Source organism: Triticum urartu, chromosome 5A (genome assembly GCF_056163025.1).
Source record: "Triticum urartu cultivar PI428250 chromosome 5A, HENAU_Tu73, whole genome shotgun sequence".
Lineage (NCBI taxonomy): Eukaryota > Viridiplantae > Streptophyta > Magnoliopsida > Poales > Poaceae > Triticum > Triticum urartu.
The window spans coordinates 15,404,725-15,427,859 of NC_141877.1; the positions used below are offsets into that span (position 1 = coordinate 15,404,725).

At 45.2% G+C, this 23,135-nt stretch overlaps 1 protein-coding gene across 1 annotated transcript; it reads left to right on the forward strand.

Annotated features, from left to right (window-relative positions):
- Positions 1-22,040: 22,040 nt before the first annotated feature.
- Positions 22,041-23,135, forward strand: LOC147967496 (uncharacterized). The gene has a single exon (XM_087523161.1). The coding sequence runs from the start codon at positions 22,041-22,043 to the stop codon at positions 23,133-23,135; it is 1,095 nt and encodes a 364-aa protein (XP_087379287.1).

Consider the following 23,135-nt stretch of genomic DNA (forward strand, 5'->3'; position numbering starts at 1 on the left):
TTGTCAAGGTATGTGGTTTGTGAAAGTCCAATTAAGCATTTTGATCTATCTCTATAGATCTTAATGCCTAATATGTAAGCAGCTTCACCGAGGTCTTTCATTGAAAAACTCTTATTCAAGTATCCCTTTATGCTATCCAGAAATTCTACATCATTTCCAATTAGTAATATGTCATCCACATATAATATCAGAAATGCTACAGAGCTCCCACTCACTTTCTTGTAAATACAGGCTTCTCCAAAAGTCTGTATAAAACCAAATGCTTTGATCACACTATCAAAACGTTTATTCCAACTCTGAGAGGCTTGCACCAGTCCATAAATGGATCGCTGGAGCTTGCACACTTTGTTAGCTCCCTTTGGATCGACAAAACCTTCTGGTTGCATCATATACAACTCTTCTTCCAGAAATCCACTCAGGAATGCAGTTTTGACATCCATCTGCCAAATTTCATAATCATAAAATGCGGCAATTGCTAACATGATTCGGACAGACTTAAGCATCGCTACGGGTGAGAAGGTCTCATCGTAGTCAATCCCCTGAACTTGCCGAAAACCTTTTGCGACAAGTCGAGCTTTGTAGACAGTAATATTACCGTCAGCGTCAGTCTTCTTCTTGAAGATCCATTTATTCTCAATTGCTTGCCGATCATCGGGCAAGTCAACCAAAGTCCATACTTTGTTTTCATACATGGATCCGATCTCAGATTTCATGGCTTCAAGCCACTTTGCGGAATCTGGGCTCACCATTGATTCTTCATAGTTCGTAGGTTCATCATGATCTAGCATCATGATTTCCAGAACGGGATTACCGTAACACTCTTGCGCGGATCTTACTCTGGTTGATCTACGAGGTTCAGTAGTATCTTGTTCTGAAGTTTCATGATCATTATCATTAACTTCCTCACTAACTGGTGTAGGTGTCACAGAAACAGTTTTCTGTGATGTACTACTTTCCAATAAGGGAGCAGGTACAGTTACCTCGTCAAGTTCTACTTTCCTCCCACTCACTTCTTTCAAGAGAAACTCCTTCTCTAGAAAGTTTCCGAATTTAGCAACAAAAGTCTTGCCTTCGGATCTGTGATAGAAGGTGTATCCAATAATCTCCTTTGGATATCCTATGAAAACACATTTCTCCGATTTGGGTTCGAGCTTATCAGGTTGAAGCTTTTTCACATAAGCATCGCAGCCCCAAACTTTCAGAAACGACAACTTTGGTTTCTTGCCAAACCACAGTTCATAAGGCGTCGTCTCAACGGATTTTGATGGTGCCCTATTTAACGTGAATGCGGCCGTCTCTAGAGCGTATCCCCAAAACGATAGCGGTAAATCAGTAAGAGACATCATAGATCGCACCATATCCAGTAAAGTACGATTACGACGTTCGGACACACCATTACGCTGTGGTGTTCCGGGTGGCGTGAGTTGCGAAACTATTCCACAATTTTTCAAATGTACACCAAACTCGTAACTCAAATATTCTCCCCCACGATCAGATCGTAGATACTTTATTTTCTTGTTACGATGATTTTCAACTTCACTCTGAAATTCCTTAAACTTTTCAAACGTTTCAGACTTATGTTTCATTAAGTAGATATACCCATATCTGCTTAAATCATCTATGAAGGTGAGAAAATAACGATATCCGCCACGAGCCTCAATATTCATCGGACCACATACATCTGTATGTATGATTTCCAACAAATCTGTTGCTCTCTCCATAGTACCGGAGAACGGCGTTTTTGTCATCTTGCCCATGAGGCACGGTTCGCAAGTACCAAGTGATTCATAATCAAGTGGTTCCGAAAGTCCATCAGAATGGAGTTTCTTCATGCGCTTTACACCGATATGACCTAAACGGCAGTGCCACAAATAAGTTGCACTATCATTATCAACTCTACATCTTTTGGCTTCAACATTATGAATATGTGTATTACTACTATCGAGATTTAACAAGAATAGACCACTCTTCAAGGGTGCATGACCATAAAAGATATTACTCATATAAATAGAACAACCATTATTCTCTGATTTAAATGAATAACCGTCTCACATCAAACAAGATCCAGATATAATGTTCATGCTCAACGCTGGCACCAAATAACAATTATTCAGGTCTAATATTAATCCCGAAGGTAGATGTAGAGATAGCATGCCGACTGCGATCACGTCGACTTTGGAACCGTTTCCCACGCGCATCGTCACCTCATCCTTAGCCAATCTTCGCTTAATCCGTAGTCCCTGTTTCGAGTTGCAAATATTAGCAACAGAACCAGTATCAAATACCCAGGTGCTACTGCGAGCATTAGTAAGGTACACATCAATAACATGTATATCACATATACCTTTGTTCACCTTGCCATCCTTCTTATCCGCCAAATACTTGGGGCAGTTCTGCTTCCAGTGTCCAGTCTGCTTGCAGTAGAAGCACCCAGTTTTAGGCTTAGGTCTAGATTTGGGTTTCTTCTCCTGAGCAGCAACTTGCTTACTGTTCTTCTTGAAGTTACCCTTCTTCTTCCCTTTGCCCTTTTTCTTGAAACTGACGGTCTTGTTGACCATCAACACTTGATGCTCCTTCTTGATTTCTACCTCCGCAGCCTTTAGCATTGCGAAGAGCTCGGGAATTGTCTTATCCATCCCTTGCATGTCATAGTTCATCACGAAGCTCTTGTAGCTTGGTGGCAGTGATTGAAGAACTCTGTCATTGACACTATCAACAGGAAGATTAACCCCCAGTTGAGTCAAGTGATTATGATACCCAGACATTTTGAGTATATGTTCACTGACAGAACTATTCTCCTCCATCTTGCAGCTATAGAATTTATTAGAGACTTCATATCTCTCAATCCAGGCATTTGCTTGAAATATTAACTTCAACTCCTGGAGCATCTCATATGCTCCATGATGTTCAAAACGTCGTTGAAGTCCCGATTCTAAGCCGTAAAGCATGGCACACTGAACTATCAAGTAGTCATCAGCTTTGCTCTGCCAGACGTTCATAACATCCGGCGTTGCTCCTGCAGCAGGCCTGGCACCCAGCGGTGCTTCCAGGACGTAATTCTTCTGTGCAGCAATGAGGATAATCCTCAAGTTACGGACCCAGTCCGTGTAATTGCTACCATCATCTTTCAACTTTGCTTTCTCAAGGAACGCATTAAAATTCAACGGAACAACAGCACGAGCCATCTATCTACAATCAACATAAACAAGCAAGATACTATCAGGGACTAAGTTCATGATAAATTTAAGTTCAATTAATCATATTACTTAAGAACTCCCACTTAGATAGACATCCCTCTAATCCTCTAAGTGATCACGTGATCCAAATCAACTAAACCATGTCCGATCATCACGTGAGATGGAGTAGTTTCATTGGTGAACATCTTTATGTTGATCATATCTACTATATGATTCACGCTCAACCTTTCGGTCTCCGTGTTCCGAGGCCATATCTATATATGCTTGGCTCGTCAAGTTTAACCTGAGTATTCCGCGTGTGCAACTGTTTTGCACCCGTTGTATTTGAAAGTAGAACCTATCACACCCGATCATCATGTGGTGTCTCAGCACGAAGAACTTTCGCAACGGTGCATACTCAGGGAGAACACTACTTGATAATTTAGTGAGAGATCATCTTATAATGCTATCGTCAATCAAAGTAAGATAAGATGCATAAAAGATAAACATCACATGCAATCAATATAAGTGATATGATATGGCCATCATCATCTTGTGCTTGTGATCTCCATCTCCGAAGCACTGTCGTGATCACCATCGTCATCGGCGTGACACCTTGATCTCCATCGTAGCATCGTTGTCGTCTCGCCAAGCTTATGCTTCCACGACTATCGCTACCGTTTAGTGATAAAGTAAAGCATTACATCGCGATTGCATTGCATACAATAAAGCGACAACCATATGGCTCCTGCCGGTTGCCGATAACTCGGTTACAAAACATAATCATCTCATACAATAAAATTCAGCATCATGCCTTGACCATATCACATCACAACATGCCCTGCAAAAACAAGTTAGACGTCCTCTACTTTGTTGTTGCAAGTTTTACGTGGCTGCTACGGGCTTAAGTAAGAACCAATCTCACCTACGCATCAAAACCACAACGATAGTTTGTCAATTTGACTCCGTTTTAACCTTCGCAAGGACCGGGCATAGCCATACTCGGTTCAACTAAAGTTGGAGAGACTGTCGCCCGCAAGCCACCTATGTGCAAAGCACGTCGGGAGAACCGATCTCGCGTAAGCGTACGCGTAATGTCGGTCCGGCTCGTCTCGTCCAACAATACCGTCGAACCAAAGCATGACATGCTGGTAGGCAGTATGACTTATATCGCCCACAACTCACTTGTGTTCTACTCGTGCATATAACATCAACATATAAAACCTAGGCTCAGATGCCACTGTTGGGTTTCGTAGTAATTTCAAAAAAATTCCTACGCACACGCAAGATCATGTGATGCATAGCAACGAGAGGGGAGAGTATGATCTACATACCTAGTAGATCGACAACGGAAGTGTTTGGTTGATGTGGTCGTACGTCTTCACGATCCGACCGATCAAGCACCGAAACTACGGCACCTCCGAGTTCTAGCACACGTTCAGCTCGATGACGATCCCCGGACTCCGATCTAGCAAAGTGTCGGGGAATAGTTCTGTCAGCACGACGGCGTGGTGACGATCTTGATGCACTACAGCAGCAGGGCTTCGCCTAAACTCCGCTACAATATTATCAAGGACTATGGTGGCTGGGGGCGCCGCACACGGCTAAGGAACAGATCACGTGGATCAACTTGTGTGTTCTAGGGTGCCTCTGCCTCAGTATATAAAGGACCAAAGGGGGGAAGGCTGGCCGGCCACATAGAGCGCGCCAGGAGAGTCCTACTCCCTCTGGGAGTAGGATTCCCCCCCCCCCAATCCTAGTTGGAATAGGATTCGCGGAGGGGGAAAAGAGAGAGGGGGGGCCGGCCACCTCTCCTTGTCCTAATAGGACTAGGGGAGGGGGGAGGCGCATGGCCCATCTTGGGCTGCCCCTTCTCTTTTCCACTAAAGCCCACTAAGACCCATATAGCTCCCGGGGGGTTCCGGTAACCTCCCGGTACTCCGGTAAAATCCCAATTTCACCCGGAACACTTCCGATATCCAAACATAGGCTTCCAATATATCAATCTTTATGTATCGACCATTTCGAGACTCCTCATCATGTCCGTGATCACATCCGGGACTCCGAACAACCTTCGGTGCATCAAAATGCATAAACTCATAATATAACTGTCATCGTAACCTTAAGCGTGCGGACCCTACGGGTTCGAGAACAATGTAGACATGACCGAGACACGTCTCCGGTCAATAACCAATAGCGGGACCTGGATGCCCATATTGGCTCCTACATATTCTACGAAGATCTTTATCGGTCAGACCGCATAACAACATACGTCGTTCCCTTTGTCATCGGTATGTTACTTGCCCGAGATTCGATCGTCGGTATTCCAAATACCTAGTTCAATCTCGTTACCGGCAAGTCTCTTTACTCGTTCTGTAATACATCATCCCGCAACTAACTTATTAGTTACAATGCTTGCAAGGCTTAAGTGATGTGTATTACCGAGAGGGCCCAGAGATACCTCTCCGACAATCGGAGTGACAAATCCTAATCTCGAAATACGCCAACCCAACATGTACCTTTGGAGACACCTGTAGTACTCCTTTATAATCACCCAGTTACGTTGTGACGTTTGGTAGCACCCAAAGTGTTCCTCCGGCAAACGGGAGTTGCATAATCTCATAGTTATAGGAACATGTATAAGTCATGAAGAAAGCAATAGCAACATACTAAACGATCGGGTGCTAAGCTAATGGAATGGGTCATGTCAATCAGATCATTCACTTAATGATGTGATCCCGTTAATCAAATAACAACTCATTGCTCATGGTCAGGAAACATAACCATCTTTGATTAACGAGCTAGTCAAGTAGAGGCATACTAGTGACACTTTGTTTTGTCTATGTATTCACACATGTATTATGTTTCCGGTTAATACAATTCTAGCATGAATAATAAACATTTATCATGATATAAGGAAATAAATAATAACTTTATTATTGCCTCTAGGGCATATTTCCTTCAATTTATGTGTACCTTACCAGTACTCGTAGTAGCTCCTGGGTATTTGATACCGGTGCAGTTGCTCACATTTGTAACTCAAAGCAGGAGTTGCGGAATAAGCGGAGACTGGCAAAGGACGAGGTGACGATGCGCGTCGGGAATGGTTCCAAGGTCGATGTGATCGCCGTCGGCACGCTACCTCTACATTTACCTACGGGATTAGTTTTGAACCTCAATAATTGTTATTTAGTGCCAAGTTTGAGCATGAACATTGTATCAGGATCTCGTTTAATTCGAGATGGCTACTCATTTAAATCCGAGAATAATGGTTGTTCTATTTATATGAGAGATATGTTTTATGGTCATGCTCTGATGGTGAATGGTTTATTCTTAATGAATCTCGAGCGTAATGCTACACATATTCATAGTGTGAATACCAAAAGATGTAAGATTGATAATGATAGTCCCACATACTTGTGGCACTGCCGCCTTGGTCACATAGGTGTCAAACGCATGAAGAAGCTCCATGCTGATGGACTTTTAGAGTCTCTTGATTACGAATCATTTGACACGTGTGAACCATGCCTCATGGGTAAAATGACCAAGACTCCGTTCTCAGGAACAATGGAGCGAGCAACCAACTTATTGGAAATCATACATACTGATGTGTGCGGTCCAATGAGTGTTGAGGCTCGCGGTGGCTATCGTTATGTTCTCACCCTCACTGATGACTTGAGTAGATATGGGTATGTCTACTTAATGAAACACAAGTCTGAGACCTTTGAAAAGTTCAAGGAACTTCAGAGTGAGGTTGAGAATCAACGTGACAGGAAAATCAAGTTCCTGCGATCAGATCGTGGAGGAGAATACTTGAGTCATGAGTTTGGCACACACTTAAGAAAATGTGGAATAGTTTCACAACTCACGCCGCCTGGAACACCTCAGCGTAATGGTGTGTCCGAACATCGTAATCGCACTCTATTAGATATGGTGCGATCTATGATGTCTCTTGCCGATTTACCGCTATCTTTTTGGGGTTATGCTTTAGAGACTGCTGCATTCACTTTAAATAGGGCTCCGTCGAAATCCGTTGAGACGACACCGTATGAATTATGGTTTGGGAAGAAACCTAAGCTGTCATTTCTAAAAGTTTGGGAATGCGATGCTTATGTCAAGAAACTTCAACCTGAAAAGCTCGAACCCAAATCGGAAAAATGTGTCTTCATAGGATACCCTGAAGAAACTATTGGGTATACCTTCTACCTCAGATCCGAAGGCAAGATCTTTGTTGCCAAGAATGGGTCCTTTCTAGAGAAAGAGTTTCTCTCGAAAGAAGTAAGTGGGAGGAAAGTAGAACTTGATGAAGTATTACCTCTTGAACCGGAAAATGGCGCAACTCAAGAAAATGTTCCTGAGGTGCCTGCACCAACTAGAGAGGAAGTTAATGATGATGATCAAGATACTTCTGATCAAGCTCCTACTGAAATTCGAAGGTCCACAAGGACACGTTCCGCACCAGAGTGGTACGGCAACCCTGTCTTGGAAATCATGTTGTTAGACAACGGTGAACCTTCGAACTATGAAGAAGCGATGGCGGGCCCAGATTTCGACAAATGGCTAGAAGCCATGAAATCCGAGATAGGATCCATGTATGAAAACGAAGTATGGACTTTGACTGACTTGCCCGTTGAGCGGCGAGCCATAGAAAATAAATGGATCTTTAAGAAGAAGACAGACGCGGATGGTAATGTGACCATCTATAAAGCTCGCCTTGTCGCTAAGGGTTATCGACAAGTTCAAGGGGTTGACTACGATGAGACTTTCTCACCGGTAGCGAAGCTAAAGTCCGTCCGAATCATGTTAGCAATTGCCGCATTCTATGATTATGAGATATGGCAAATGGACGTCAAAACGGCATTCCTTAATGGTTTCCTTAAGGAAGAATTGTATATGATGCAGCCGGAAGGTTTTGTCGATCCTAAGAATGCTAACAAGGTGTTCAAGCTCCAACGCTCGATTTATGGGCTGGTGCAAGCATCTCGGAGTTGGAACATTCGCTTTGATGAGATGATCAAAGCGTTTGGATTTACACAGACTTATGGAGAAGCCTGCGTTTACAATAAAGTGAGTGGGAGCTCTGTAGCATTTCTCATATTATATGTAGATGACATACTTTTGATGGGAAATGATATAGAGCTTTTGGACAGCATTAAGGCCTGCTTGAATAAGAGTTTTTCAATGAAGGACCTTGGAGAAGCTGCTTATATATTAGGCATCAAGATCTATAGAGATAGATCAAGACGCCTCATAGGTCTTTCACAAAGCACATACCTTGATAAGATATTGAAGAAGTTCAATATGGATCAGTCTAAGAAGGGGTTCTTGCCTGTGTTGCAAGGTGTGAAATTGAGCTCGGCTCAATGTCCGACCACGGCAGAAGATATAGAAGAGATGAGTGTCATCCCCTATGCCTCAGCCATAGGTTCTATTATGTATGCCATGCTGTGTACCAGACCTGATGTAAACCTTGCCGTAAGTTTGGTAGGTAGGTACCAAAGTAATCCCAGCAAGGAACACTGTACAGCGGTCAAGAATATCCTGAAGTACCTGAAAAGGACTAAGGAAATGTTTCTCGTCTATGGAGGTGACGAAGAGCTCGTCGTAAAGGGTTACGTCGACGCTAGCTTCGACACGGATCTGGATGACTCAAAGTCACAAACCGGATACGTGTATATTTTGAATGGTGGGGTAGTAAGCTGGTGCAGTTGCAAGCAGAGCGTCGTGGCGGGATCTACATGTGAAGCGGAGTACATGGCAGCCTCAGAGGCAGCACATGAAGCAATTTGGGTGAAGGAGTTCATCACCGACCTTGGAGTCATACCCAATGCGTCGGGGCCAATCAAACTCTTCTGTGACAACACTGGAGCTATTGCACTTGCCAAGGAGCCCAGGTTTCACAAGAAGACAAGGCACATCAAGCGTCGCTTCAACTCCATTCGTGAAAATGTTCAAGATGGAGACATAGATATTTGTAAAGTACATACGGACCTGAATGTAGCAGATCCGTTGACTAAACCTCTCCCTAGAGCAAAACATGATCAACACCAGAATTCCATGGGTGTTCGATTCATCACAATGTAACTAGATTATTGACTCTAGTGCAAGTGCGAGACTGTTGGAAATATGCCCTAGAGGCAATAATAAAAGCATTAATATTATATTTCCTTGTTCATGATAATTGTCTTTATTCATGCTATAATTGTGTTATCCGGAAATCGTAATACATGTGTGAATAATAGACACCAACATGTCCCTAGTAAGCCTCTAGTTGACTAGCTCGTTGATCAATAGATATTCATGGTTTCCTGACTATGGACATTGGATGTCATTGATAACGAGATCATATCATTAGGAGAATGATGTGATGGACAAGACCCAATCCTAAACATAAGCATAAGATCGTATAGTTCGTTTGCTAGAGTTTTTCCAATGTCAAGTATCTTTTCCTTAGACCATGAGATCGTGTAACTCCCGGATACCGTAGGAGTGCTTTGGGTGTACCAAACATCACAACGTAACTGGGTGACTATAAAGGTATACTACGGGTATCTCCGAAAGTGACTGTTGGGTTGACACGGATCAAGACTGGGATTTGTCACTCCATATGACGGAGAGGTATCACTGGGCCCACTCAGTTATGCATCATCATAATGAGCTCAAAGTGACCAAGTGTCTGGTCACGTGATCATGCATTACGGTACGAGTAAAGTGACTTTCCGGTAACGAGATTGAACGAGGTATTGGGATACCGACGATCGGATCTCGGGCAAGTAACATATCGATTGACGAAGGGAATTGTATGCGGGATTGATTGAATCCTCGACATCGTGGTTCATCCGATGAGATCATCGAGGAGCATGTGGGAGCCAACATGGGTATCCAGATCCCGCTGTTGGTTATTGGCCGGAGAGTCATCTCGGTCATGTCTACATGTCTCCCGAACCCGTAGGGTCTACACACTTAAGGTTCGGTGACGCTAGGGTTGTAGGGATATGTATATGCAGTAACCCGAATATTGTTCGGAGTCCCGGATGAGATCCCGGACGTCACGAGGAGTTCCAGAATGGTCCGAAGGTAAAGAATTATATATAGGAAGTGCTATTTCGGGCATCGGGACAAGTTTCGGGGTCACCGGTATTATACCGGGACCACCGGAAGGGTCCCGGGGGTCCACCGGGTGGGGCCACCTGCCCCGGGGGGGCACATGGGCTGTAGGGGGTGCGCCTTGGCCTGTATGGGCCAAGGGCACCAGCCCCAAAAGGCCCATGCACCAAGAGATAAGGAAGGGAAGAGTCCCAAAGGGGGAAGGCACCTCCTAGGTGCCTTGGGGAGGAGGGATTCCTCCCTTGGCCGCCGCCCCCCTTGGAGATTGGATCTCCTAGGGCCGGTGCCCCCCCCCTAGGCTCCCTATATATAGTGGGGGAAGGAGGGCCTCTCAACCCACGCCTTTGGTGCCTCCCTCTCCCTCTCCAACACATCCTCCTCCTCCATAGTGCTTGGCGAAGCCCTGCCGGAGTACTACAGCTCCATCACCACCACGCCGTCGTGCTTCTGCTGGAGCCATCTTCCTCAACCTCTCCTTCCCCTTGCTGGATCAAGAAGGAGGAGACGTCACGCTGACCGTACGTGTGTTGAACGCGGAGGTGCCGTCCGTTCGGCGCTAGGATCTCCGGTGATTTGGATCACGTCGAGTACGACTACCTCATCCCCGTTCTTTGAACGCTTCCGCGCGTGATCTACAAAGGTATGTAGATGCAATCCAATCACTCGTTGCTAGATGAACTCCTAGATGGATCTTGGTGAAACCATAGGAAATTTTTTTGTTTTCTGCAACGTTCACCAACAGTGGCATCATGAGCTAGGTCTATGCGTAGTTCTCTTGCACGAGTAGAACACAATTTGTTGTGGGCGTTGATGTTGTCAACTTTCTTGCCGCTACTAGTCTTATCTTGCTTCAACGGTATTGTGGGATGAAGCGGCCCAGACCAACCTTACACGTACGCTTACGTGAGACCGGTTCCACCGACAAACATGCACTAGTTGCATAAGGTGGCTGGCGGGTGTCTGTCTCTCCCACTTTAGTTGGAGCGGATTCGATGAAAAGGGTCCTTATGAAGGGTAAATAGAAGTTGAAAAATCACGTTGTGGCTTTCACATAGGTAAGAAAACGTTCTTGCTAGAACCCTACTTCAGCCACGTAAAACTTGCAACAACAATTAGAGGACGTCTAACTTGTTTTTGCAGCAAGTGATGTGATATGATATGGCCAAAGTTGTGATGAATGATGAATGATATATATGTGATGTATGAAATGTTCATGCTATTGTAATAGGAATCACGACTTGCATGTCGATGAGTATGACAACCGGCAGGAGCCATAGGAGTTGTCTTTATTTTTTGTATGACCTGCGTGTCATTGAGAAATGCCATGTAAATTACTTTACTTTATTGCTAAACGCGTTAGTCATAGTAGTAGAAGTAATAGTTGGCGAGCAACTTCATGGAGACACGATGATGGAGATCATGGTGTCATGCCGGTGACAAGATGATCATGGAGCCCCAAAATGGAGATCAAAGGAGCTATGTGATATTGGCCATATCATGTCACTATTATTATTTGATTGCATGTGATGTTTATCATGTTTTTGTACATCTTGTTTGCTTAGAACGACGGTAGTAAATAAGATGATCCCTCATAATAATTTCAAGAAAGTGTTCCCCCTAACTATGCACCGTTGCGACAGTTCGTTGTTTCGAAGCACCACGTGATGATCGGGTGTGATAGATTCTAACGTTCACATACAACGGGTGTAAGACAAATTTACACATGCAAACACTTAGGTTGACTTGACGAGCCTAGCATGTACAGACATGGCCTCGGAACACAGAAGACCGAAAGGTTGAGCATGAGTCGTATAGAAGATACGATCAACATGAAGATGTTCACCGACGCTGACTAGTCCGTCTCACGTGATGATCGGACATGGCCTAGTTTACTCGGATCATGTTATACTTAGATTACAGGAGGGATGTCTATCTAAGTGGGAGTTCATTAAATAATTTGATTAGATGAACTTAATTATCATGAACTTAGTCTAAAAAATTTACAATATGTCTTGTAGATCAAATGGCCAACGTAGTCCTCAACTTCAACGCGTTCCTAGAGAAAACCAAGCTGAAAGACGATGGCAGCAACTACACGGACTGGGTCCGGAACCTGAGGATCATCCTCATAGATGCAAAGAAATATTATGTCCTACAAGCACCGCTGGGTGACGCACCTATTCTCCCTGCAGAACAAGACGTTATGAATGCTTGGCAGGCACGTACCGATGACTACTCCCTCGTTCAGTGCGGCATGCTTTACAGCTTAGAGCCGGGGCTCCAAAAGCGTTTTGAGAGACACGGAGCATATGAGATGTTCGAAGAGCTGAAAATGGTTTTCCAAGCTCATGCCCGGGTCGAGAGATATCAAGTCTCCGACAAGTTCTTCAGCTGTAAGATGGAGGAAAACAGTTCTGTCAGTGAGCACATACTCACTATGTCTGGGTTGCATAACCGCTTGACTCAGCTGGGAGTTAATCTCCCAGATGACGCGGTCATTGACAGAATCCTTCAGTCGCTTCCACCGAGCTACAAGAGCTTTGTGATGAACTTCAATATGCAGGGGATGGAAAAGACCATTCCTGAGGTATTTGCAATGCTGAAATCAGCAGAGGTAGAAGTCAAAAAGGAACATCAAGTGTTTATGGTGAATAAAACCACTAAGTTCAAGAAGGGCAAGGGTAAGAAAGCCTTCAAGAAGGACGGCAAGGGAGTTGCCGCGCCCGGCAAGCAAGCTGCCGGGAAGAAGCCAAAGAATGGACCCAAGCCCAAGACTGAGTGCTTTTATTGCAAGGAAAGTGGTCACTGGAAGCGGAACTGCCCCAAATACTTAGCGGACAAGAAGGCCGGCAAAACGAAAGGTATATGTGTTATACATGTAATTGATGTGTACCTTACCAGTACTCGTAGTAGCTCCTGGGTATTTGATACCGGTGCAGTTGCTTACATTTGTAACTCAAAGCAGGAGCTGCGGAATAAGCGGAGACTGGCAAAGGACGAGGTGATGATGCGCGTCGGGAATGGTTCCAAGGTCGATGTGATCGCCGTCGGCACGCTACCTCTATATTTACCTACGGGATTAGTTTTGAACCTCAATAATTGTTATTTAGTGCCAAGTTTGAGCATGAACATTGTATCAGGATCTCGTTTAATTCGAGATGGCTACTCATTTAAATCCGAGAATAATGGTTGTTCTATTTATATGAGAGATATGTTTTATGATCGTGCTCTGATGGTGAATGGTTTATTCTTAATGAATCTCGAGCGTAATGCTACACATATTCATAGTGTGAATACCAAAAGATGTAAGATTGATAATGATAGTCCAACATACTTGCGGCATTGCCGCCTTGGTCACATAGGTGTCAAACGCATGAAGAAGCTCCATGCTGATGGACTTTTAGAGTCTCTTGATTACGAATCATTCGACACGTGCGAACCATGCCTCATGGGTAAAATGACCAAGACTCCGTTCTCAGGAACAATGGAGCGAGCAACCAACTTATTGGAAATCATACAAACTGATGTGTGCGGTCCAATGAGTGTTGAGGCTCGCGGTGGCTATCGTTATGTTCTCACCCTCACTGATGACTTGAGTAGATATGGGTATGTCTACTTAATGAAACACAAGTCTGAGACCTTTAAAAAGTTCAAGAAATTTCAGAGTGAGGTTGAGAATCAACGTGACAGGAAAATCAAATTCCTGTGATCAGATCGTGGAGGAGAATACTTGAATCATGAGTTTGGCACACACTTAAAAAAATGTGGAATAGTTTCACAACTCACGCCTCCCCACGAGGGTCAGGGGCGCGCCTAGGGGGTGGGGCGCGCCCCCCTGCCTCATGCCTCCCTCGGGCACCGTCTCGCGTGGATTTTTCTTTCAGAATTCTCTAAATATTCCAAAAATATTCTCCGTCCGTTTTTATCCCGTTTGGATTCCGTTTGATATGGAGTTTCTGCGAAACATAAAACATGCAACAAACAGGAACTGGCACCGGGCACTGGATCAATATGTTAGTCCCAAAAATAGTATAAAAAGTTGCCAAAAGTATATGAAAGTTGAATAATATTGGCATAGAATAATAAAAAATTATAGATACGACGGAGACGTATCACGTAGCACGTGAAAAACATCTATACCACAAGGCCCGTGTGTGTCCAGTGCTTAGTTTTCTCTTTAATTTATCGTTTGTGTAACAGATAGTACCGTTTCACCACGCTAGCCTGGCTGACCATGTTCAAGTTTTTCACCATTGAGCCCTCTCCACATTCTCTCGTCCATTCCGGTTTCAACTCTCTTCGTCAATGGGACATCTTTCTTCCTGAGTTTCCTTTCCATTCCCACAGTGAGGGGTGCGGGGAGGGGGCACGTCAAGTTTATTTTGTGTCACAGGTTTTGTTAGATGAAGTGTGCTCCAAAAGTTGATCCCGAGCCGCCAAATATTTCGGATGGGAAGGCAAGATATGGATGACGCACCATAATGTATGTGTGGCGATAGCGACCGTACGGTGACTCTGCTAAAGATGTTTTTGCTATATGCGCTCCATACGGCAGTTATTATGCAGATTTAGTGTTTTGACGACTCTGCTAGAGTTGCTCTCATGAGGTGCTGCCTCCACTGAACCCTCAATGACAAGTGGGGTGATTTCCACCTTAGAGTGATGATGTGGCTAAAATCATGCACGTCAACACAAAACATGGTTTGACCGAAGAATGGCACTACCAAGGACCAAATCTACCCGACACTAAAAGTTTACGGTAAAATTTGCACCTAAAAAAACAGGGACCATAGAAGAAACACTTGGAAGTTGAGAGATAAAAAAATCTTTGTGTGAAAGGAGGCATACTACCGATTCCAAACATGTGACATTTTCTCTCAAACCGGGTTCCCCCTTTCCACTCTAAGCATAGGAAAATGCAAAGTCTTACCGAACTGGGATATACGAGACGGGAAAGAGGAATGCGAGTTCGAGCATTCCTAGGAAGCCCATTGCATGCACCCCTTATCGGATCCCATACCACGGGGCAAAAATCTGACAACCCGAAACCACTTAGAAGTTTAGAAACTACACTATTATAGATAGGTAACAACAGAATACCCAAACAGATAACATGCATCACCATTCCGAGACACAACTAGGCTATCACGAAAAAAAGGTCCAGCTTTTCATAGGGATGACCTTCTTTCCACCTCTAGGCATTCTTCAATTGTTCCCTCCCTTGATCATACCTTGGCACATACGAATAAGATTGGCCATCGTAGACCTGAGCAACATCGCCCCAACCTTTAGCTCTACAACATATTCAGCCTTCTGAAGTCCTGCCTAAGACAACAATAATAAGCAAGCGGAGAATACAACTTCAAATGGGACACAATCATCTTTTTCTTAAATCTACCTTTGTTCCTGGCATTCCAGATAGCCCAGCATATAGCTGCCAAACCAACTGTATAAAATATCCTCCCATCCGGTAAAATGCAAAACACCAAGGATAATATTGCTAAAGGGAGTTTGGAAAACAATATGTGCCAAAATCAAACCCTGCACATCCCCCCAAAAAAACTCTAGCTATCGAAAAGGTAAAAAAAAAGATGTTTTGAAGTTTCAACTTGATTACAAAACAAGCAAAACGGGAGGCCAGTTCTTTTTACTGATCACCTCCCAAGTAAGCGCTGCATTTTCAAACAATTGCCATAAGAGAATTTGAATTTTCAAAGGAAGTTTCACTTTCCAAATTCATTTATAGTTGTCCCAGCTAAATCATTTTGAGCCATTGATATATATATTTTTTAGTGGGAAAGTATTTCCTTTCCCCAACTACCACACAGATTCATCAAGATTCTCCTTATTTGCCAGGTTACCCACTTTATTCACAATATCGCCCAATGAGTTAACATAATATGATTCAACCTCCTTCGAAAAGAAAGACTATGATCCATATAACTCACTCATATTTTTCTTATCAAAATAGACATCGTTCCATAATCTTGCAATGTGACCACATTTCAAATTTAATTTTTGCCCCACCATGTAAAGATCTTTTACCTTCATAATGGATTTCCAACAAGGAGAATCAGTAACCCTAGGCTTGACATTCGCCACAGTTTTGTTATGAATATCAAGCTTTCTTAATTTTTGTTGCAGAGCATCTTTGTTATCAAGTTTCCACTACCATTTAACCAGGAGGCTAATTTATTAAGGCAATCCACCGCCAAGCTAAACAAAAAAAGGTGACAATGGGTCACCTTGGTGCACCCCTTTGGCACTTTGATGGTACGAACCCATCTCACCATTCAATTTAACACTAATAGTCCCATTAAACAAAAACTTGCTGCACCCACTTAATCCATCTATCGTCAAAACCCCTCATACTTTGACAATCAATGAGGAAATTCCGATATACCTTGTCATATGCCTGCTCGAAATCCAGTTTCAAACAATGCCCACTTGTTTCTTAACATGAGTACAATTCAAGATTGCATGAAAAGACATTATGCCGTCCAAACATGTGACAGAACAACGGGCAAGAAAACAACATGTTTTTGGCTAGCAGGCTCTTGTGAGGGAGAAGTCCTCCCAACAAAAACCAACAAAGTCCAGTTTCTAGCAGTGAGATAGAGACCGAAAGTATCATGAACGAAGGAGACCCGCACACACATAATCGTCACCGTATCACGGCATATCTCTTTAAAGTAGAGAAAAACGACCGGATTAAGAAAAAACAATCAAGTACTACTGCCAGTACTCATCATGCACCAACTTAATTAAGAGTAATGCTCCAGGTATAAACGAGTTACAATGTTTTACAAAGAGGGTTAATTTGATTTGTCAATAGGTGGGGAGGCGGCCCACCCCCTTAAAAATCAGGGGGGAGGGGACAAGTTTATGGTTGGTTAGTAGATGAAAAAAGTCCTAGTCAGCATGTAATTATGTGTAACTCTTTGTATGTTTAGCATTATTGCTTAATTAATATATAATCCAAACTAGCAACCCAATCAGCAACGGGGGCTTACAGAGATATATGCTGATACGTTGCGTGCGTAGACCGTGAGCCAATAGTCGTCTGCTCCGACAAATCTTTTAATTAACAATGCTTGCTGATAAGTAATTAAATTAGGTGGCACGAGTAAAGTAACAAGATGTCACTAACCATGCACCTCATGCATTGGAGTTTTTGTTTCTCTATCTACAACCGTCGTATGAGAACAAACGGAACAGGTTGTGCAAGACACGGCGCCAGTAATCCGAGAAACAAAGGAGAATGGTCATGCAATTTATCAAACGGACGAGAGATTATATTTCTAAGTCACCGTTGAGAACTGTTCATTTAGAGCATTTTGAGTCATGCAAATACAAAGAAATAAAGATCTCGAAATGATAAAGATGACCATTTGTAAGCCAACCGAGAACTTCTTAAAGAATTATTATTTTTAACACAATAGAGACGCAAGTGCTCATATAAACGCGCATAGACTCATTCGTATGAATGCACACACGCACACTCCATCCCTATAAGTACCTCCGATAGATTGAGCCGGCATGCCATCTTAAGATTTTACTAAGTCGTCATAGGCTTGCCTTAGTTATCTATTTTTTTGGAAAAGAAGGTTAAAACACCCAGCCGCTGTCACTCCCGGCCAGCATGTGGGCTACTAGATCGTGACAAAATAAGAGGTGTGTGCCGCACACGCACTGGTCAATAGTTTTAGCTCATACTTCCTCTGTCCCATAATATATCTAAATTTACCTTAGTTATTGCACATCTAAGTGATTCAATCAAGTATAGACAGAGAAAGAAAAGTAGAAAGGAAATATTCACACGAATCTTCGTGTAAAATCAATGACATGGGACTTAGATATGCAATAATTATGACACATCTAGATGTGCTTTAGAAAAATTGTAATATATAATGTTATTATCAATAACGTTTTATATTATGGGAGGGGGGGGGGGGGGGGTGTAGTTCGCAAGGTACAAAGTGAATTAGCTGGTGTTCTAAGACCAGCTAGCAATCATGCATAGAAGCCACGCAGAACCATGGATTGTAATTCTGAATGAACGACCACACCTGCAGACATCTGAGGATTTTGTTTTGCTAACGCACGAATGGATTAGCTCGATGCATGATGATTTAGTATAGGCCTTTTACAGCCAATCGATGTTTCGGTGGTGGAAGCGCGGGAGCCTTGGAGTCTGAGCGCGGGAGCTCAAAGATTCCTTTCTTGCTCCCTATTGGTTAATCCGGTCATCCCATGGATTGCCCCAATCGAGTCAATCACAGCCGTTTATATTTTTTTGATCCGACGATAGAGAACCCATGTCACGCGGATCACGCCCGGTCAATTCTTTCACAGCTCCCACCTAAGTATTTTTTAATGATTATTATTGATTATTGATTTCGAAAATCAATATCTTCCCCTATAATATATAATAATAAAGCAGGCATTGCTTCTGGTCGTCCGTCGTCATTGCGGTTTTGCAAAAAAGCCCCTCAGTTTACATAAAATCAACCCGCAATCCCTGTTTTAGTGGCGCCCTGGGAAAACGTTTTACTTTTACAAATACACCCCTGCATTAGTTACAATTCTACCCACGATCCTTAATATTAAGACTGCTTCACCATCGGGCACCGCCGCCGCTTATCGATTTGCGTTCTCCACCGCCGGGCACAGGCCGCCGCTTGCCGCCCCCGTCCACGCCACAGGAGCCAAGGAAGGCTTGTGGCAGGGAGCTCCTCTCCTCTGCTTGGGGCGCGAGGCGGCTGAAGCGCTCGGGCTACAGAGATGCGGGCGGGGCCGAAGGGTGGGCGCTGGATGGGACTTGGTGCAGATCTCCGGCGAGATGGGGATGGCGTGGAGGGGGTCTGGACACTGGCAAGTCCTTGGCGGAGCCTAGCCTCCTATTATGAAGGACACGAACAAATCAAAGAGAAGAGAGGAGAGAGAGCACATCTGAAGATACAAAAAAAAGGTCCGAGGTCAACACATACAGAACAAAAAATCAGAGTTAGTATGTCCACGGGCGGAGACGGCCGAGCATGAGCATATGGTCATGGCCGCCCATCGGTCAGTGCTGGAGTGGCGGCAAACCCGAGCGGTTGGAGCCTGCTCGTCTGTACTCTGTAGAGGTCGCCATGACCGCCGCCATGGGACTCTCGGTAGCGCGCGGGTGGCCACTGGCGGTGTTGGAGCAGGGAGCGGGGGATCCATCACGCGAGTGTGTAGCCCGCCATGGCCACTGGTGGTGGTGGAGCACGGGGCAGGGGGATCCTGGCGGCGTGGTGAGCCGAGCGGTCGGAGCCCGCTCGCCTACAGAGGCTGTCTTGTCCGCCGCCATGGGATTCCAGGTGGTGGAGCAGGGGAACGGGGGATCCAGCGCGCGTGCGTGTAGCCCGCCATGGTCACTTGCGGTGGTTGGAGCAGGGGAGCAGGGGACCCCGGCGGCGAGGGGAGCGGGAGGGGAAAGGGTGTGGGGAATAACGGAGGCGATGGAGCAGGCAGGCGGAAGTGGCGGCACGCCTGACACCGTCCCTCACCGGCCCCGGCGTCCTCTCTAGGCCCAGGGCGGACACGACCCCACGACGCGCACTCAAGCAGTGGAGGAGCGCATCGTCGTGCAGCACGGGCGGCTGTTGTGGGGTGCACGGCCAGGTGACGGTAGGATGGGGAACTGGGGGGTAGGGCGGGGCAACGCCAAGCCATTCATGGGCGCTGCTGGCTGCTAGGTGGGTGGTGGGGGCAGCGACGGCGGCGTCGAACAGGCCGGCCCGCCATGGCTGTGCAACGAGGGATCCGCCGGCATGCGAGGGTGGGGGATGCACGGAGGGGAGGATCCAGCGGGGCTACGCCAAGCTGTACGAGGGCGCGCTGGACAGAGAAGAGGAGGAGGAGGAGCGCTTGGTGGTGTGAGGTAGCATGAGGAAGATGGAGGCGGAGGAAGGCAAATTTGACAATTTTGACCTTGGGACGAAATCAATTCATGGAATGAACTGCCCGTGAAACTATTTCACAGCACTGACCCTTTTGTGTAGTGCCCGCCACGCAGGCGCCACACCCTATGGTGCAACGCCCAGCTCTAGGGCGTTGCACGCCTGTCCACTGTGGCAGCCCTTGAGCCCGCACCCAGTAGTGCAGCGCCTCCGAGCTAGGCGCCACACATGTAATGTGCAGCGCCCGGCCCGTAGGCGCTGCACTGTGACTTATCCAGCGGCTTGGCCCCACTCCCCCACCCCACACACCCCAACCCGAGCTTTGCCCCCTCTCCCACTCTCTCCCCCTCTCAAATCCTGTCCCAAATCTTGCAAATTTGAAGAATTTGTCCATGGATTTCGAAGTCATACCCTCCCTCAAGGTAATCTTCTCCGATCCCCTTGTTTTGATCCAAGTAATGCTAGTTTGGGGAAACCCTAGTTTTGTTTGGATCTAGAGATTTGCATGGAGATGTGAGATCTTTGTTTGCCAATTTCCTATGATTAGGCTTTGTTAGTATGTTAGGGTTATTCTTATGGGTGTTCTTATGTTGGTGCTAGGGTTATGGTTAGGGTTAGGGTTATTGTTAGGGTTATGGTTATGGTTAGGGTTAGGGTTATGGTTAGGGTTAGGGTTGTTGTTTGATATATATATTAGGGTTTGTATTCCGTGTTAATCCTTAAATTAGTACTCATGGAAGCAATGTTACGTTGTGTAGTTTGAATGCTTATAGGGATGGGAAGAATATGTGTGTTTGTTCATCATGGAGACAAAGACGCCTTCTTGAAAGGCAATATTGAACCGGATCCGGATGAGCTTGATATGGTGTTTGATAGTAGTCCTAGCTATGCGGAGCTCTTGCAACAAGTGAGGAAAGATTTGAATTGGATGGACCCTAGTGATATTGTTGAGTTGGAGGGAAGTCATAATGTAGGTTTTGGAATGCACATCCGTTGGAAGACAATGTGTATCAACTCGGAGCAACGTTGGGTTGCATACAAGGAAACGGTGGCCGATTCACTTGACAAGGCTCTTGAGTTATTTGCAACGAAGAAGGTTGATTCAAATTTGCATTTGGACTTGAACCGGAAACCCTCCCCTTTGGTTGCTAGTAGCCCCCCACCCTTGAAGCGAGATGAAATTGTTGAACCTCTTTTGACCCAAGAAGTGAGGCCAACATTGAGCCTGTTTACAAACTACGAAGATGAAGCTTTGCAAGAGGACAATGATGAGTATGCGGACGATGACAATGAAGTTGATCTCCATGACAACAATGTGGGTGATCTTGACAAATATCATTTGCAAGAGACAATGGACCATTCCATCCCTTTTTCCCGTGCATATGCATCGGATTCGGATGACGAAGGTCCCAATGAACAAGTTGATGAGGAGGGGTTCACGGTGAAGGAGGCCAAAACTTTCGAGAAGGTATTCAGTCGGGATCACAAGACACCATTGTTCAAGGATGTTAGTCTCGCGGATGAAGCCGTTGTGGATGGTGGCAAATCTATATCTCTTGGGGTTAGGCCAAGCTCTCACCGTGATTTGGGAGACGACAAGAACCGGATTGCTAAAGGGTCTAAGTTCGAAACCTTGTTGGAATTGAAGATGTAGCTCGACAACTACTCGGTTAAGCATTATCGTCCACACAAGGTGGTGCACTCGGACGTCAATGTGTGCTACACGGTTGCATGTGCATGTGAAGATGAAATATGTCCGTGGATTGTGCGTGCAAGACCATGGAAAGGAGGTCCCGCTTGGCACGTAGTGAGTTGTGTGCCAACTCACATGTGTCGAGGCAAAAGGGTGGATGGCAAGATTGTGTCCCAAGACCACAGACAACTCACGTCCGAGTTCATCGCTTACAGGCTCTCCAACTCAATATCCACACTTCCAACAATGAGCGTCCAACATGTCATTGACCTTGTGAAAGCCATCTTTCATTACAAGGTGAAGTACGGCAAGGCATGGAAGGCGAAGCAAGCCGCATTTAAGATGTTGTATGGTACTTGGGAGGAAGCATACAACCGAATCCCTAGGTTGTTGTTAGCCATGGCCGCCACAAACCCGGGCATGGTTCATGTTGTCGAGCCTCATGGGCACCAAACAACGGTTTATGAAGGAAAGAAAGTCCGAGTATTTGGCCGTGCATTTTGGGCGTTCGAGCAATGCCTGAGGGCTTTCGAACACTGTAGGCCGGTCATCGCCATTGATGGCACGTTCTTGACCGGACAATACAAGGGGACCTTGTTGGTTGCGATAGCAAGTGATGCCAATAACCGGGTGTTGCCATTGGCATTTGCTTTGGTTGAGGCAGAGAACAATGACAACTGGGAGTGGTTTTTGCGTCTTTTGAGGACGAAGGTGTTACCCGCTCAAAGAGAAATTTGTGTCATATCGGATCGGCATGTAGGAATTCTTAACACGGTGGAGATTGACATTCCCGGGCATGCTCCGTTGCACCATCGATGGTGCATGAGGCACTTTTGTTCGAACTTCTATAGGGCATGTGGCCTTAAGGAGTTGGCCGATGATCTTCAAGATTGTTGTCTTGCTTTCTCCGAGAAGCGGTTCGCCACTTTGTTGAACAAATTGCTCGCACACAAAAAACTTGATCACGGGGGTCAAGACTTTATGAATAGGCACATTCAACACCGGAACAAGTGGGCACGTGCTTTTGATGAAGATGGCCGGAGATACGGTCAAATGACAAGCAATATGGCTGAATGCTTCAATAGGGTGCTCAAAGGTGCACGTGGATTACCCGTGACGGCAATAGTTCAATACACATTTGACAAGATGAATGCGTACTTTCTAAAGTACTCGATGGAAACTGATGCACAGATAGCGGGTGAGAACCCGCACAAGTACAAGTACAAGTGA

Excerpts from the sequence above, each read along its gene's own strand:
- LOC147967496 (XM_087523161.1), top strand. The coding sequence starts at position 22,041 with ATGTGTCGAGGCAAAAGGGTGGATGGCAAGATTGTGTCCCAAGACCAC.